We start from the raw sequence: 13,165 nt of genomic DNA on the forward strand, positions 1-13,165 counted from the left end.
TGTGAGACATGTCTGGATGCTCCTTGGCCACTTTTTTCAGAACTTGTTCAGTCTAATCAACTTATCTGATGTTTTCAACTGCTTCAAAATATCCAGCTTCTAATGAAGGCATCTTTGCTTCAAGAAATGAACGCCCTCCAAATGATTAGATAAGGAAGCATATTCTTCTTGTCCAGCCTTGCCCACAGAGCATAGCTCAGTTCCTTGTTTCTTACCCCAGTTCATCACCAAGCCAGGCCCCGTTGCTATGTCTCCACATGCATTTAGGGGCTCAGGTTTTTGAATTTAGCTTACTGGCTCAGCCTACGTGTAACAAGAGAGACATCAGCAACCATGAGTCCTTTTCTGCCCAACAGCCCCATTGTGATAGATAAACATGATCAGTATAACTTTATTTACTTGTTTACTAGGGAAAGCTGAAACCTGCTTTTCACTGTTGCTTCTGTTTTTGTCCATAACATGGGAAATCATGGGCACCTGCAGAAACATCCAGCAGAAGGGGCACAGGCACCTCGTGTATGGCCAACCTCATCACCATATGACAACAGAGGACACTTCTCCAAAAGGCAAAACTACTCACAGCCATTCCAGTGAATCTGCACCTACTTTGCTGTATAGAAGTCCTCAGATTGTGTGTCTTTTCACTATAGCAGCATCTTCCTTGGCCCTGCCACCTCCTTTCAGGAGCAAAATAAAAACCTCTTGGCTTTACCAAGTGATGCATCTTGATGTTATCAGTACCAAAAATTCTTCCCAAACTGCTTCCACTTTCAAAGATGTATACTGATGCCATGCTACTAGTACTGCAGGCATATCCAGACAATAGTTTAATTAAATTGTCTGTGTTTACGAGTAAATTAAATATGCAAAGGACCATGCTCTGTCAACAAGTTCAGATTATATGGATCAGTCCATGTCCCTAAAATTAAATCCTTTCACAAATCATTTCAGAGTGGCCCCAACTAAACTGCCTGGGGAGAAGAGTCTCTGGCTAGCTTCTAAACCATCTGGGAGTTGTCTTAGGCTTTGTTATTGGGCCAGGACCAGAGTCTGTGATGGGCTGTCAGTCTGTCATGCCTTGATACCTGCAGTAGATGCTCTAATTTCTAAAACCTCTAACTGTCTTGCTACTGAACAATTGGACTTGGTGATCACAGAGATCTTTACCCACCCAAATGATTCTGTGATTCCAAAGAGCAGACACTTGCTTTCTTGCAGAGCCTCATCATTTTCATTAGACCTCAGCCCTGATGGTGGAAGGCTTGGGAGCCTGACCCCGTGGTCATGAGCAGTGCCTGCTTGCTTGCCACCTTTAGGAGAGCTGCAAGGCACTGAGCAGCTGAGCTGCTTGCTGTCAAGTGCTGTCAGCAGGGAATTTCAGACCAGCTTGCTCCTTACCAGTGTGAGACTTCAGGGTGGTGACAAAACAGCATGCTCTTCATGTCCATCATGAGGAATGCAGATTTCCTTGCTCCAGCCCTTCTGAGGCACAGCAATTTCCCATTTCCCAGAGGCAGAGCTGTGCCAAGAAAACCTATTTTCCTAGCAGCAGAAATCAGCAGGGAAGCAGCTGGATGCTCTGGTCTTCCACACCAATACCCAAACATAGGAGAGCGACTTGCTGCACACAGGGCTGCACCCCGAGGCAGGGGCTCCCTCACAGCAGGAAAAACATAGGCCATGTGGAATACAAATGCCATCTCTGTGCTATGCAAGCTGGATTCACATCACCTGCAAACAAGCATCAGTTCTTACCCATGTCTGTGTGTTACTTTTGTGCCTTTTTTTTGTCATTGTTATGATTGGGTTCTTTTTGCATCTTCCCTTCCCTTCCCTTCCCTTCCCTTCCCTTCCCTTCCCTTCCCTTCCCTTCCCTTCCCTCCCTTCCCTTCCCTTCCCTTCCCTTCCCTTCCTTCCCTTCCCTTCCCTTCCCTTCCCTTCCCTTCCCTTCCCTTCCCTTCCCTTCCCTTCCCTTCCCTTCCCTTCCCTTCCCTTCTTCTTTCTTTCTTTCTTAATTTCTTCCTTCCTTTCTTCCTTCCTTTCTTTTTTTCTTTTCTTTTTTCCTTTCTTTTTCCATTTGCTCTGTTTGGGGAGTAGGAATTTCTACTTCCTATAAACAGATTTTGCAGCAGGCTTCCTTTACATGCAACACAAACACCATTTTCCCATGTAGGACCTAGAGTGTGGAGTTGAGACATCTCATTCCAACCTTTTTCCTGCTTTTTGGCAGTTTTAAAGAAACTGGGGAGAGAAACATAATTTTTTGTTTGTTTGTTTTTGTTTGTTTTTTGTTTTGTTTTGTTTTTTTTTCTTTCTTAAGAAGCCATGTCAAGATTCACTTGAACTTATCTGGACTCAGTTGGAATCAGAGAACTCACAGAGATTGCTGAGCTCCACCATATCAGGAGTGACTTCGTGTGTTGTGCCTGAAGTGGGTTTAAGTTAAAGTGCTGAATGCTCATTAATGAAGGAGGTAGAAAAGAGCACAGATGAATGCCTTGGTGCCTTTGACATGGATTTCCTATGTATCATTGCCCTTCTGAATTTCCCACACTCAAAAAAAAGAAGAAAAAGAGCCAAGCCAAATGTTTTTTTTAAAATCCTTGAGTCAACTCTTGAGACTTCAGGTGTCATTAAAGCTTTAACAGCTTGGATGAGAGGGAATGGCCTCAAGTTGCTCCAGAGGAGGTTCAGGATGGATATTAGGAAAAATGTCATAGATATTAGTTATCTTAGATATGAATATCTTAGATATTAGAAAATATTCAGTGATAATGCACTGTAAAGGGCTGCTCAGGGTGGTGGTGGAGTGAATGGTGATTCCTGGAGATGTTCAGGAGCCATACGGAACTGCTGCTAAGGGAACTGTTTAGTGGGAAAATATTAGTGGTAGGTGGATGGTTGGACTGGATGAACTTGGAGGTCTTTTCCAGCCTTGGTGAATCTGTGATTTTAGTTGGTCTTCCAGTGTCCATTTTTCAGGCCAGTACTTTTCTTCAGCTGCAACATAAGCAGTTTCTGTTTTGTAATGCACAGTAACACCCCCCTCAAAAATCAAACCCTGAGTTAAACCTAAAGAAACTGATATTCCATATATCTTCTGTTTGTAAACACCTTTAAGCAAGCTCTAGAGATGAATGAATGCCTTTCTTCCTTTCATTTCAGACAATATGAAGCCCCCAGTCGCTTCACAGCAATTGCAGATTAGAAGTATACGTACATATACACATATATATGTAAAAGAGATACTAAATGACACAAAGCACCTGAGAGAAGGAATGAGATGATATAGGCTGAGAATAAAATGTTGATTCTGTATTCAAATGCAAAAGCCCTCTCATGGGATTCTCTAATTTAAATTTCAAGTCTTGAAAAACTGATGTCTTTCAATGGGGTGTGTGTATACTGCTGTATATAGGTACACAGACTTCACAGATAATGAAAAGTAGTGCAGGAATTATGGGATGCAGAAATGCATTAAAGCACTGTAAGTGCTGTGCTTGTGTAGAAGAACTGAAATTTTGTTTTTAGAGGAGGTCAAAGATACTTTCTGGAAGTGGTTCTGCTGGACAGGAAGTATTTGCAGCCTCCATCATTCTCAGTGCAATGCAAGAGAGAGTTTGGGGGCCATGGTATTATTACAGTTCTCAATTCATAATTTCCTTGTCTACTGCAAAAGAAGAGCCATTTATTTTTTACATTTCTCCATTTTCCATCTGGAAACTGATGATAGGAACAAAGAGATCATTTATTAATTTGGTATTGATGTCTCTTCAAAATGATGCTTGTTTCACAGTTCCATGCATGCTGCTCTCATCCGATGAATCAAAGTGCCACCATAATCAGTAATTTTTTAGTACTACTCACAACAGACATGGAGTATTGAATCATAGAGTCACAGAATGGTTTGGTTTGGAAGGGATCCTTAAGATCATCCAGTTCCAACCCCCTGCTATAGGCAGGGACATTTCCCTCTAGATCACGTTGCTCACAGCCCCATCCAGCCTGACTTTGAATGGGACTTTGAACAACCTGGTCTATGAACTTTTCTATGCAGACAGCATAGTAGAAAGTTCTGTGAACAGAAAGTAACAGAGCCCTGTTAATTACCTCTGGGATTAGCTTTGGGTATAAATAGCAGCAATTTTCTGATTTATTTATTTCTTTGTTTGTTTACTTTTGCATGTGAAACAAAATGGAAGCAGACAGCACCTAGGAACTTGTTTGTATGTGAGGCCCTATAGCATCTCTGTTCATGTGCAGCCTTCGGATGGAGAAATCGAAAAGCAGCTTCCTGTACAGCCACAAATCGTTTTCCTGGATAAGAAGGTAGGATTTGCCCCTTTGTGAGTGGACATTTTTATTCGTACTGTATGATCTTAACATTTCAAGCAATCCAGAAGCTATGAGACTGATCGAAGTACAGCTTACAATAGCTGTACAAATAAATACATATGACAAAGGATAGCATAAATAAGCATCACTGCTATTGTGAGATGTCTTTTTCAGCTTTTTCCTGTGAGTGTTAGATCTGTGTTGTAGAATCAGTTGTGTGCAGTTTTCTGACGTGGTCCTGGTGCTTAGAGGATATCTTTGAGGAATGAAAGACCTTCAAAACAATTATGAAGACTGACATTCTCAGCTGGATGGGGGCTCTGAGCATCTAATGGAGCTGTAGGTGTCCCTGTCCATTGAAGGGTGGTTGATCTCCTTCATGATCTCTTCCAACTCTAGCGATTCAATGATTCTGTGATCACAGAGAGTGTCTAACAGTGCCTCCTGGTCTGGCCAAGCAAGCCTGGACAATGCAGAGCAGTGCTGTGTGGAGGTCAACATATCTAGAATGTGCTTGGCCATTCATGTGATGCAGCACAGCCATGCCAGAGGTACCAACACAAGTCTTGGAAGTAGTAGACTAGGCCCAATGAGTCCTTTGTTGTTGGTAAATTGCTATTATTTTACAAAAGCTGGCTCTGGATATCCATTCAACATGAGAACTTGTTTTACAACTGTTAGGCATGAGACTTCCAGCTTCTTTCTGTTTGTCTTCAGTCCTCTACACATACTCATGCTTTGGGCTCTGCAATACGCTGCTCAGCCTGCAGCTCCTATAGAAGGAGATTTCTACAATTAGAATGAACTTAGAAGCCATGATTATGTCAAAGTTATCTACTTAGCTTAATTCTTCTGTTTTGTTTTTCTTCCCAGGGTCGAAGAGTTGACACAGTGGGGCCTCCCTCAGAACCCTGGGTTATTTCAGCTCATCTCAAGGGCTCCTCTGAGGCTGTGCTAAGAGGTTTGGACGTGTTTTCTTATGGCGGGAATTATAGCAAAGCAATTATGGGATGTGACGCTGAAGAATTTATGGTGAAATCCTCCCAGAAAAGGATTGGGTTTGAAATTTAGCCTCAATGATAAAAAAAAAACCAGAATGTTGAATTGGAAGAGGTTGTGTGGACTTCCAGGTTGTGTCTTTATACAAAGTGTTTTTGTACTATGGCAACTTAAAGGGAGTGAATCCAATAGTTCATCTTGTAAAGATGTAACTTAGATCAAAAAATGAACAAATGGAGAATTAGAAATCCCAATACCTGATTTTCAGCTAATGTTAATTAGGGTAATTTCCTCAGAGTCAACGACAATCTGTTTGTCCTAGAAAATGTTCAGGCCAAGTACAGACAGAAACAACTGCCTATTGTTTTTAATTAGCATACTTCAATGTGAAAATGTTTTTCATGAGGGATTTAAATGTTTCCCTTCTGGTCCTCATTTATCAAAAGACCTGAACTCATGATTAACTCTAAGCATGTGAGTATTTCCCTTGAGGTTATTGAGACTATGAACACGCTCAGATATAGATCCTTGTTTAAGTATAATGCTGAGCCGAAAACCTGTGGATGATCGTATGCTTGTAAACTAGAAAATGGAAATGAAATCGATTATAAAGCGTCATAATGTTAATTGCTAAAACCTTTAAATGTAAGCAAACGCTGTGCATGCTGAATACTGAATCTTCCTAATATCAGTAAGGAATTGCTTGTAATAATAAGGCCATATATGTGTTAACTTTGATTTTAAAATTAACTTTTGGAGAAGATAAGTGTTTCTCATGCCATAGATCAGAGTTCTAACCCTTTAGGCCCAGTTCATGTTTTTGTTAATTAGAAATAGCTTTCCTACCTTGTCAAAGTTCTGGGTTTTCAGGATGGAAAATCCTTTAGTCTTTTCTGATGCTTTTCACACCTTCTTAGGGAATCTAGAGTAATACAAGTCTGAATGTTGAGTTAGCTACTGGCCTACAGTGAAGGAAGGAAGGAAGGAAGGAAGGAAGGAAGGAAGGAAGGAAGGAAGGAAGGAAGGAAGAAAGGAAAAGAGAAGAAATGCAAGACAACACGAAAGAAAGAAATAAAAAAGAAAGAGAAGTCACTGCAGAGAAATGCAATTCACATTCTTTAAAAGATACATGCATCAAATTAATAGTCAATAAACTCCAGCAAAGAATGAACTGCACAGTACAGATGTTCTGCATGTAACAGTTTGCTGCAGTTTTTCCTTTGACAAACGTCCTTATTGTACTCGTCTTTTGAAGCATATGAAAGCAGCATTTAATCGAAATGGATCCTGTCTAGCACAAGGAGGCTGCTTCATCTGACAGCAGCCAAACTGCCTCATGGAAAGTAGTTTAGCACCAAATTAGCTTGCTTCTGCGTTAAATACCAGCTTGCCTGAGAGATCTTTGTGAAGACTCACATATATATATATATAATATTCTGAGCTTTGAAGCATATGTGCCTGAAAGCAGATACTCTATGTTGAGGAGTATGGTGCAGTACTCCAGGCTTCAGTGCAGACAAGAAATGGCAGTTGTCAAGTGTTTGGATGCAGCTGACAAGACCCTCTGTAACAGTGGTGGTATGGTATCAGAGATGAGAGAAATTGTGGTAGTCAAGACACATACTAGCATAAAGAAGGTCATATGTAGCATGTAGCATGCTTCTGCTCGAAACCCCCTCTCTAGCAGTTGCTGGCCATGGTTCAGAAGTCAGCATAGCAAGAAGAAATCTCAGTTGGCTCTTTGAATGCAGTGTAGAATTATAGAATCATAGAGTCATTAAGGTTGGGAAAGATCTCTAAATCGTCAACTGCAACCCCAGCCCACCCTCACCATGCCCACTAACTGTCTCTCAGTGCCACATCTATCCTTTTCTGCATCACCCTTGGGGATGGTGACCCCACCACCTCCCTGGGCAGCTGTGCTACTGCATCACTGCTCTGAGAAGTGTTTCCTAACATCCAACCTGAGCCTCCCCTGGCACAACATGAGGCTGTCACTTCTCATCCTATCTCTGTTACCCGGAAGCAGAGGCCAACCCCCACCTCATCACAACCTCCTTTCATGGCACTGCAGGGAGTGATGAGGTCTCCTGTGAGCCCCCTCTGCTCCAGACTGACCCATCCCAGCTCCTTCAGCCACTTCCCATAACACTTGTGCTCCAGATCCCTCACAGCTCCGTTGCCCTTCTCTGGACAAGTTCCAGTGCCTCAATATCTTTCTTGTAGTGAGGGGCCCAAACCTGAACACAGCACTTGAGGTGCAGCCTCACCAGAGCTGAGTACAGGGGAGCAAACACCTCGTTCTCCTGCTGGCTGCACTATTGCTGATCCAAGCCAGCATGCCATTGGCCTTCTTGGCCACATGGATAGTGGCAGACTGGAGAAATTGTTCCCCTGGGATTACCTTGCAGTTCACCAGTAGAGATGCTTTAGAGCTAACTTACATGTCTAATAGAGACAAAAGATCTTGCCTTCTTCCTTTACTCTTGAAGGTACAGGTCAGGGTGGAGAGCATAATGCTACAGTCACAAATACAGGCTACCTCTTTAGGTCAATCTCCTGTTTGTAGGCATGTGTGACATAAATACCATTTGTTTTCTTTGTGCTTTCTAAAATTGTGTGAGTGCATTTGAGAAGCAAGGCAGTGAAGGAATACTGGACATCTCCATACAAGTCTTTACATACAGCTGGAATGTAAAGATGATTCCATATATTGATAGCTAATATCCTTGACATTTCACAAACTTATGTCATTAGATCATTAATAAAAGTACAGCAGGAAAATCCAAGCTGGGATGAGCTCATCCCAAGCCATGGAGAGCTACGGGAACAGAGGAGGTTAGATGCTGTAAGATATATGTTGTTATGAGTTAAATTCTTGCAGTCAAAAGCCCTGTCCCCACCTGCTGAGCATTGCCATGGATGTCTGATTATAAAGTGTCTCACAAAGTTTTCTGCTTTCCCACTTTCTTCGCTACTCAGGGTATTTGGATGGAAGAATATAAACATGCTCCTCACATTCAGTCTTAATGCACCTTCACCTATATTTCTCAACTGCAATAAAATGTCAAACCACCTGCTTCGTAAAGCAAGTGGTGACTACGTGTTGTCTCCAAGCAGGAGAAAGTCTGTGTTTGTGATCACTGGATCAACTCCAGCATCCGAAGGAATTTCTGACTTCTCACCCCCACCTGAACTAACATTTTGGAATTTGTCAGTCTTTCAGATTTTAGCCTTTTCACTCCAAGAGTCTGAATGAAGCCCAGACCCGGTCAACATTGCTCAAGGGCCAATACTTGGCCAGTACTCAAAAATACACACAATAAAATAGAGATCCAGTTGCAAAGTAAATTACAAATTTTAAAATGAGACTACAAAAATAGAAACTGTAGCACATGTGAAGGCTGGATCAGAAAATATTCCTTTACAGCTTAGAACAAGAGGTAAAGTGACGGTGAATGTCTCTCCTAGGTTTCATTTTCATGCTCCCCATGCTAGTTTTGCAACTGAAAATCTCTCATGTGTGATCACAGGGTCATCACCATAGGCATTCTTCATGGCCAAATCCCTTTCAAAGCTTCTGGCAGGGTTGGAGAAAGTTCAGAATGCTTTATCAGTGGGACAGGAGGTCCTACTGACACCCCCCTGCCTGGACAGAGACACCCACAGCTCCATCAGTGCTCAGAGCTCCATCCAGCCTGACCTTGGCTGTCTGCAGGGATGGGGCAGACCCTGCTAAAGATTCTGTTGCTCCTTTTTTTTTTTTGAAGTACTTGAGTCATGCTTATCCAGAAGCTGCTGATGGCAATTCGTTTTTTAAATTGTTCTGCAGGGCTCACTGAAGTACAGGTCATAGGTGGATGTGCAAGCTTTTCCAATCTGGCTGTCTCCAGCTCAGGCACCAACTGGAACCTCGTGTTCACTGTCACATCGCCACCAGGTAAGATCCACTTTTGGCATCTTGTTTGATTTGGTAAACGTGACCAAAACACTGAGTTTATAAAGAGAGTTGCAAGACCACGGGTAAAGTTTCTCTTCTACTATTATGTATGTGTATATAAATATAACCTGATGCCTGTCAGGTAGAAAGAAGCATAGGAGGGAAGGACAGAAGTAGTTCCAAGAGGTGCACAAAGCCCTGATGAGTACTCCTTTGAAGGACTGGAGATCATTTTCTTCACCCATATCCAGAAATCCTCTCAAAATGGAGTAGGCGTGAAGAATGAAGGGAAGAAAGAGCATTTTTTTAATGAGAAGACTCCAAGATAGTGTGGCTTGGTTAAACTGGAAAAGACAGAGAGGGCAGATATATCAGACAGGTGACGTGACCAGGTGAAAGGGGCTAATGAAAAATATCTGAGCTAAAAAGTTAGAATATTACTTACACTTAGAGATTTAGAGTGCTTTTTTTTTCTTTTTTTTTTTCTTTTCTGAACGCTGTATCTCAGTAGATAAAAAATACTGTGAGCAGAAGATCAATTGCTTTCGGGTGGAGCTTGATACACTTGTAGATATTAATGTATAACACAGCACATACAATAGCATGATTTATAACCCAAGAAATCCTTTCCTACCCTGGATTTAAACCTAAATATTTTTTAAAATTATTATTGTTTTATGTTTAATGAGAAACCTTTGCTCCTGGTAATCACAAGTGACTGCTCAACATCAAATGTTCCCTATGTCTTTGCAAAGGGAAAATGATGGTGCAGGAAATACTAGAGGTGAGCCTCTAGAGGGGGAACATATGTTTGTGTGAGGGTGGATGTAGCTGAACACCAACAGCTCCCACTGCCTTCACTTCAGGGAGAGCAGATGGAAAATCAGCACCTCACAGGATCTGACTCTTTATTGGGAAGTGTGGCTTAAAGAAATGTGTTTTAAAAGCTACTACACAAAAGTCACAAAGTCTTCTTTCCTCTGAACAGAGGTCAAATGCAGATCTCTTATGAAACAGCAAGCTAGTCAGTGTTGCAATGAGATGTTTAAAGCTGTGAATAAAGACAGCTAGTGCATCCATGTAGATATGACCTGTGCAAATCAGAGCATTGAACGCTTAATATGCACTGTAGAAGTACACAGCAAATAACCCCTTGGCTCATTTGTAATTGGGAGCCATGCTGTAGTCAATAAAAAGACTTTTAATACTACCGAACTCTTCCTGAAGATATTTGCTTATTGTTTGAGATAAACAAACAAACATTAAACAAACAGGAGGCATTTGTGATAAATTTTAATGAGTGGATTTCTGGCATAAGTGATTCAGGCTCCTTCAGTTTGGAGACAACTAAGAAGATGCTGCTGCTGTTGAATACAGTAATCTCAATTGCTTTAATGGCGGTTCGTGGGGAGAGTGGTCTGTTCATAGCAGTGCTGCATGGTCCTGCTCCTTGTTTTGCAGTAACATTTATTTATGTGATATAGGTCCCAGTGGGCTCAATCCACCCACTTTCCATTTAAAACAACAGCAGCCTACTTGAAAACTATCAGTGTGAAATGCAACCTTTAAGAACTCGTCTGTGTAGTGTCTTCAATACCTGTGAGGTTATTTCTCTCCTCTAAGCTGAAGTTCATACATGCCTATATCTGCAGGCAAATTTTTCCCAGCTAAAACCTCCTTCCCACACTGTTCTGATGAAGCTCTACTTTGTTTGGGTGGACAATAGTGATACAAACAAATCAGTTTCATATAAAAGTACTTACAGCTAGTTATCCACATCCAGAAACCTCCACCTGACAGCGCTTCACATTTTTTAATGAATTGATGAAAAAAGGTTTTTCATTTTTATTAGAATTGGAACTGGAAGTAAAAGAAGTATATGCATGTTGACATTGTTAAGTGGGGTTTGGACTAATAATAAGTGGCCCAAGGCCCATGCTACGTCCAGACTTTGGGAGGATGATTCTTGGGGGACTCAACCCAGATCTGAATGTGCCAGGCACCTTCACAACTGAAGTTTTTGCATCGATTTCTTAGGCCTTAGATCAAGTATCAGTAAGTACCACTGAAAGTACTGGAAAAAGCAAAGATACGGGGGATCGAAACCCTTTTGTATTTCTGATGTTGGAAGTGAGCAGTGTTAGTCATATTCCAGACTTTGTAGCTCAGATGTGGAGACCCAATGAATTCTTGACCGCAGATGAGCGGAGCCTGGTTTGATTCTGATCTCATTTGGAGAAAACTGGGATCTCTGAGTGAAGAACATTACCCAAAGTTTGTGTGCTTTAAAGTATTTACAATGAAATGCAAATATGCAGCTCTAGGCTGGATGGAGTTTTCAGCAACCTGGTTTAGTGGGAGGGGTCCCTGCCTCTAGCAGGGGCTTGGAAATAGAGGATCTTAAAGGCCCCTTCCAACCCAAACCATTCTGTGATTCTGTGAGTCTGTGACTCCTGTTGACTTGTCAGTATGGTGTGCTTTCATGGATTTAAACTAAATGCTAGTCAATGTTTCTGGATTCCCTGTCATTCACATTCAAATAAGTGACTTATTACTTGCAAAAACTGCACATGAATCAGCACCTTTCTCATTGCAACCAGCTTCTCAGTCTTGCTAGATAGAATATGCACATTTCCTGACTGGTCCTGATCTGTTTTGTCTCACAGACAAGCATTTTCTGAACGTATTTTCTGGGTTTTGGTAGCCTGCTAGACAAATTAATGGAAGAAACATTAAGGACAGTTAAATACAAAGGGACTCCCTCTGCTTCAGGAAGAACTGAATGCTTGACAGCTATTGAAGAAATGTTGTTACATATTTGGTTTGTTCCAATACTCATTCCTGATTCAATATTGTTGGTTAATGTTGGATGTGTGGAAGAGTGGACTTTGGGGCTGTTTCTGCATGCATTTTTTAGAGCATTATAATTGTTGGAAGGCTGTAAGTTGGTGTTTTAGTTGTGAAACTAGTGTCCTCACTTTTCCAACACATTCTGACTGCTTTGAATTCTCAGGAGCTAAATTCACTGTGCTATCTCAGCCGTTTACCATCTTCCCTGTGCCCGCTGGAGAGAAGGCCAGCTTGATTCTTGTTGTCTTAATGAGTGCAATAGCATCTGCATTTGTCGTCACTCTTGTGCTCTGCTGGTTCAAGAAGAGCAAAAACAACAGTAAGTTGGAAATGTCTATTAAAATTTATATTTGCAGACTCCCTTTTTCATTTAACAGATCTCCAGACTGGCTGCAGCATGATTTAGGAGCAATGGTAATACAAACTGGGCAAACTGTTTAAGGCTGTACGTGACTTTTACACAAGTATAGCCTGATTGGTTTCTTATTTCTAACATCTTCTGGCTTTGGATAAAACCCAGAATGGGTTTGTCTAGTTACATAGTCCTTTCCCCTACCCCTTTCCCTTACCCTTCCCCTTCCCTCACCTTCCCCTTCCCCTTCCCTTTCCCCTTCCCCTTCTTCTGTCAAATTGTTCAGGTGAACAGTGGCACTTAATGAAAGCTCTGTGAAGCTCATTAATTAGCATTATTATTCATAATTCAGAGCTATATATTTTTTGTACCTGTAGCAGATGGCTGAGTATGAGACACAATGAAAATTAGATTTCAGTAATGCAGATAAAGTTTTGGGAAACAAAAAAAATGATGCTATGTTTTCCTGATAAATTATGACACAACAAAATATTGCTATGGTGATGTTAATGCAAAACCATGGTGCTGACCAAGGACCTGTGACATCTTCATATTGCTCAGAGGCAGTGGCTCAGACATGCTCATATCCCATACCATGTTATCTATATCACATGTGTCAAAGTGGAAATGGGAAGGCTGCAGCTTCTCTAGACTCTTCCCCTAAGCAAATCCACACTTTTACTAATTTG

The 13,165-nt window shown here is 41.5% G+C and overlaps 1 protein-coding gene across 4 annotated transcripts in view; it reads left to right on the forward strand.

Annotated features, from left to right (window-relative positions):
* PKHD1 (PKHD1 ciliary IPT domain containing fibrocystin/polyductin) overlaps nt 1-13,165 on the forward strand; it is a 288,369-nt gene that overhangs the window by 258,924 nt on the left and 16,280 nt on the right. For 3 of the 4 annotated variants that reach the window (XM_085218343.1, XM_085218345.1, XM_085218346.1), the window contains 4 exons: nt 4,203-4,329; nt 5,209-5,296; nt 9,167-9,274; nt 12,288-12,443. In XM_085218343.1, the coding sequence (XP_085074469.1) occupies nt 4,203-4,329; nt 5,209-5,296; nt 9,167-9,274; nt 12,288-12,443 (479 nt within the window). The remainder of the gene's footprint in view (nt 1-4,202; nt 4,330-5,208; nt 5,297-9,166; nt 9,275-12,287; nt 12,444-13,165) is intronic. The other variant, XM_085218344.1, reaches the window with a different exon arrangement.

The sequence above is a fragment of the Meleagris gallopavo genome, chromosome 2 (genome assembly GCF_905368555.1).
Source record: "Meleagris gallopavo chromosome 2, MGAL_WU_HG_1.1, whole genome shotgun sequence".
Lineage (NCBI taxonomy): Eukaryota > Metazoa > Chordata > Aves > Galliformes > Phasianidae > Meleagris > Meleagris gallopavo.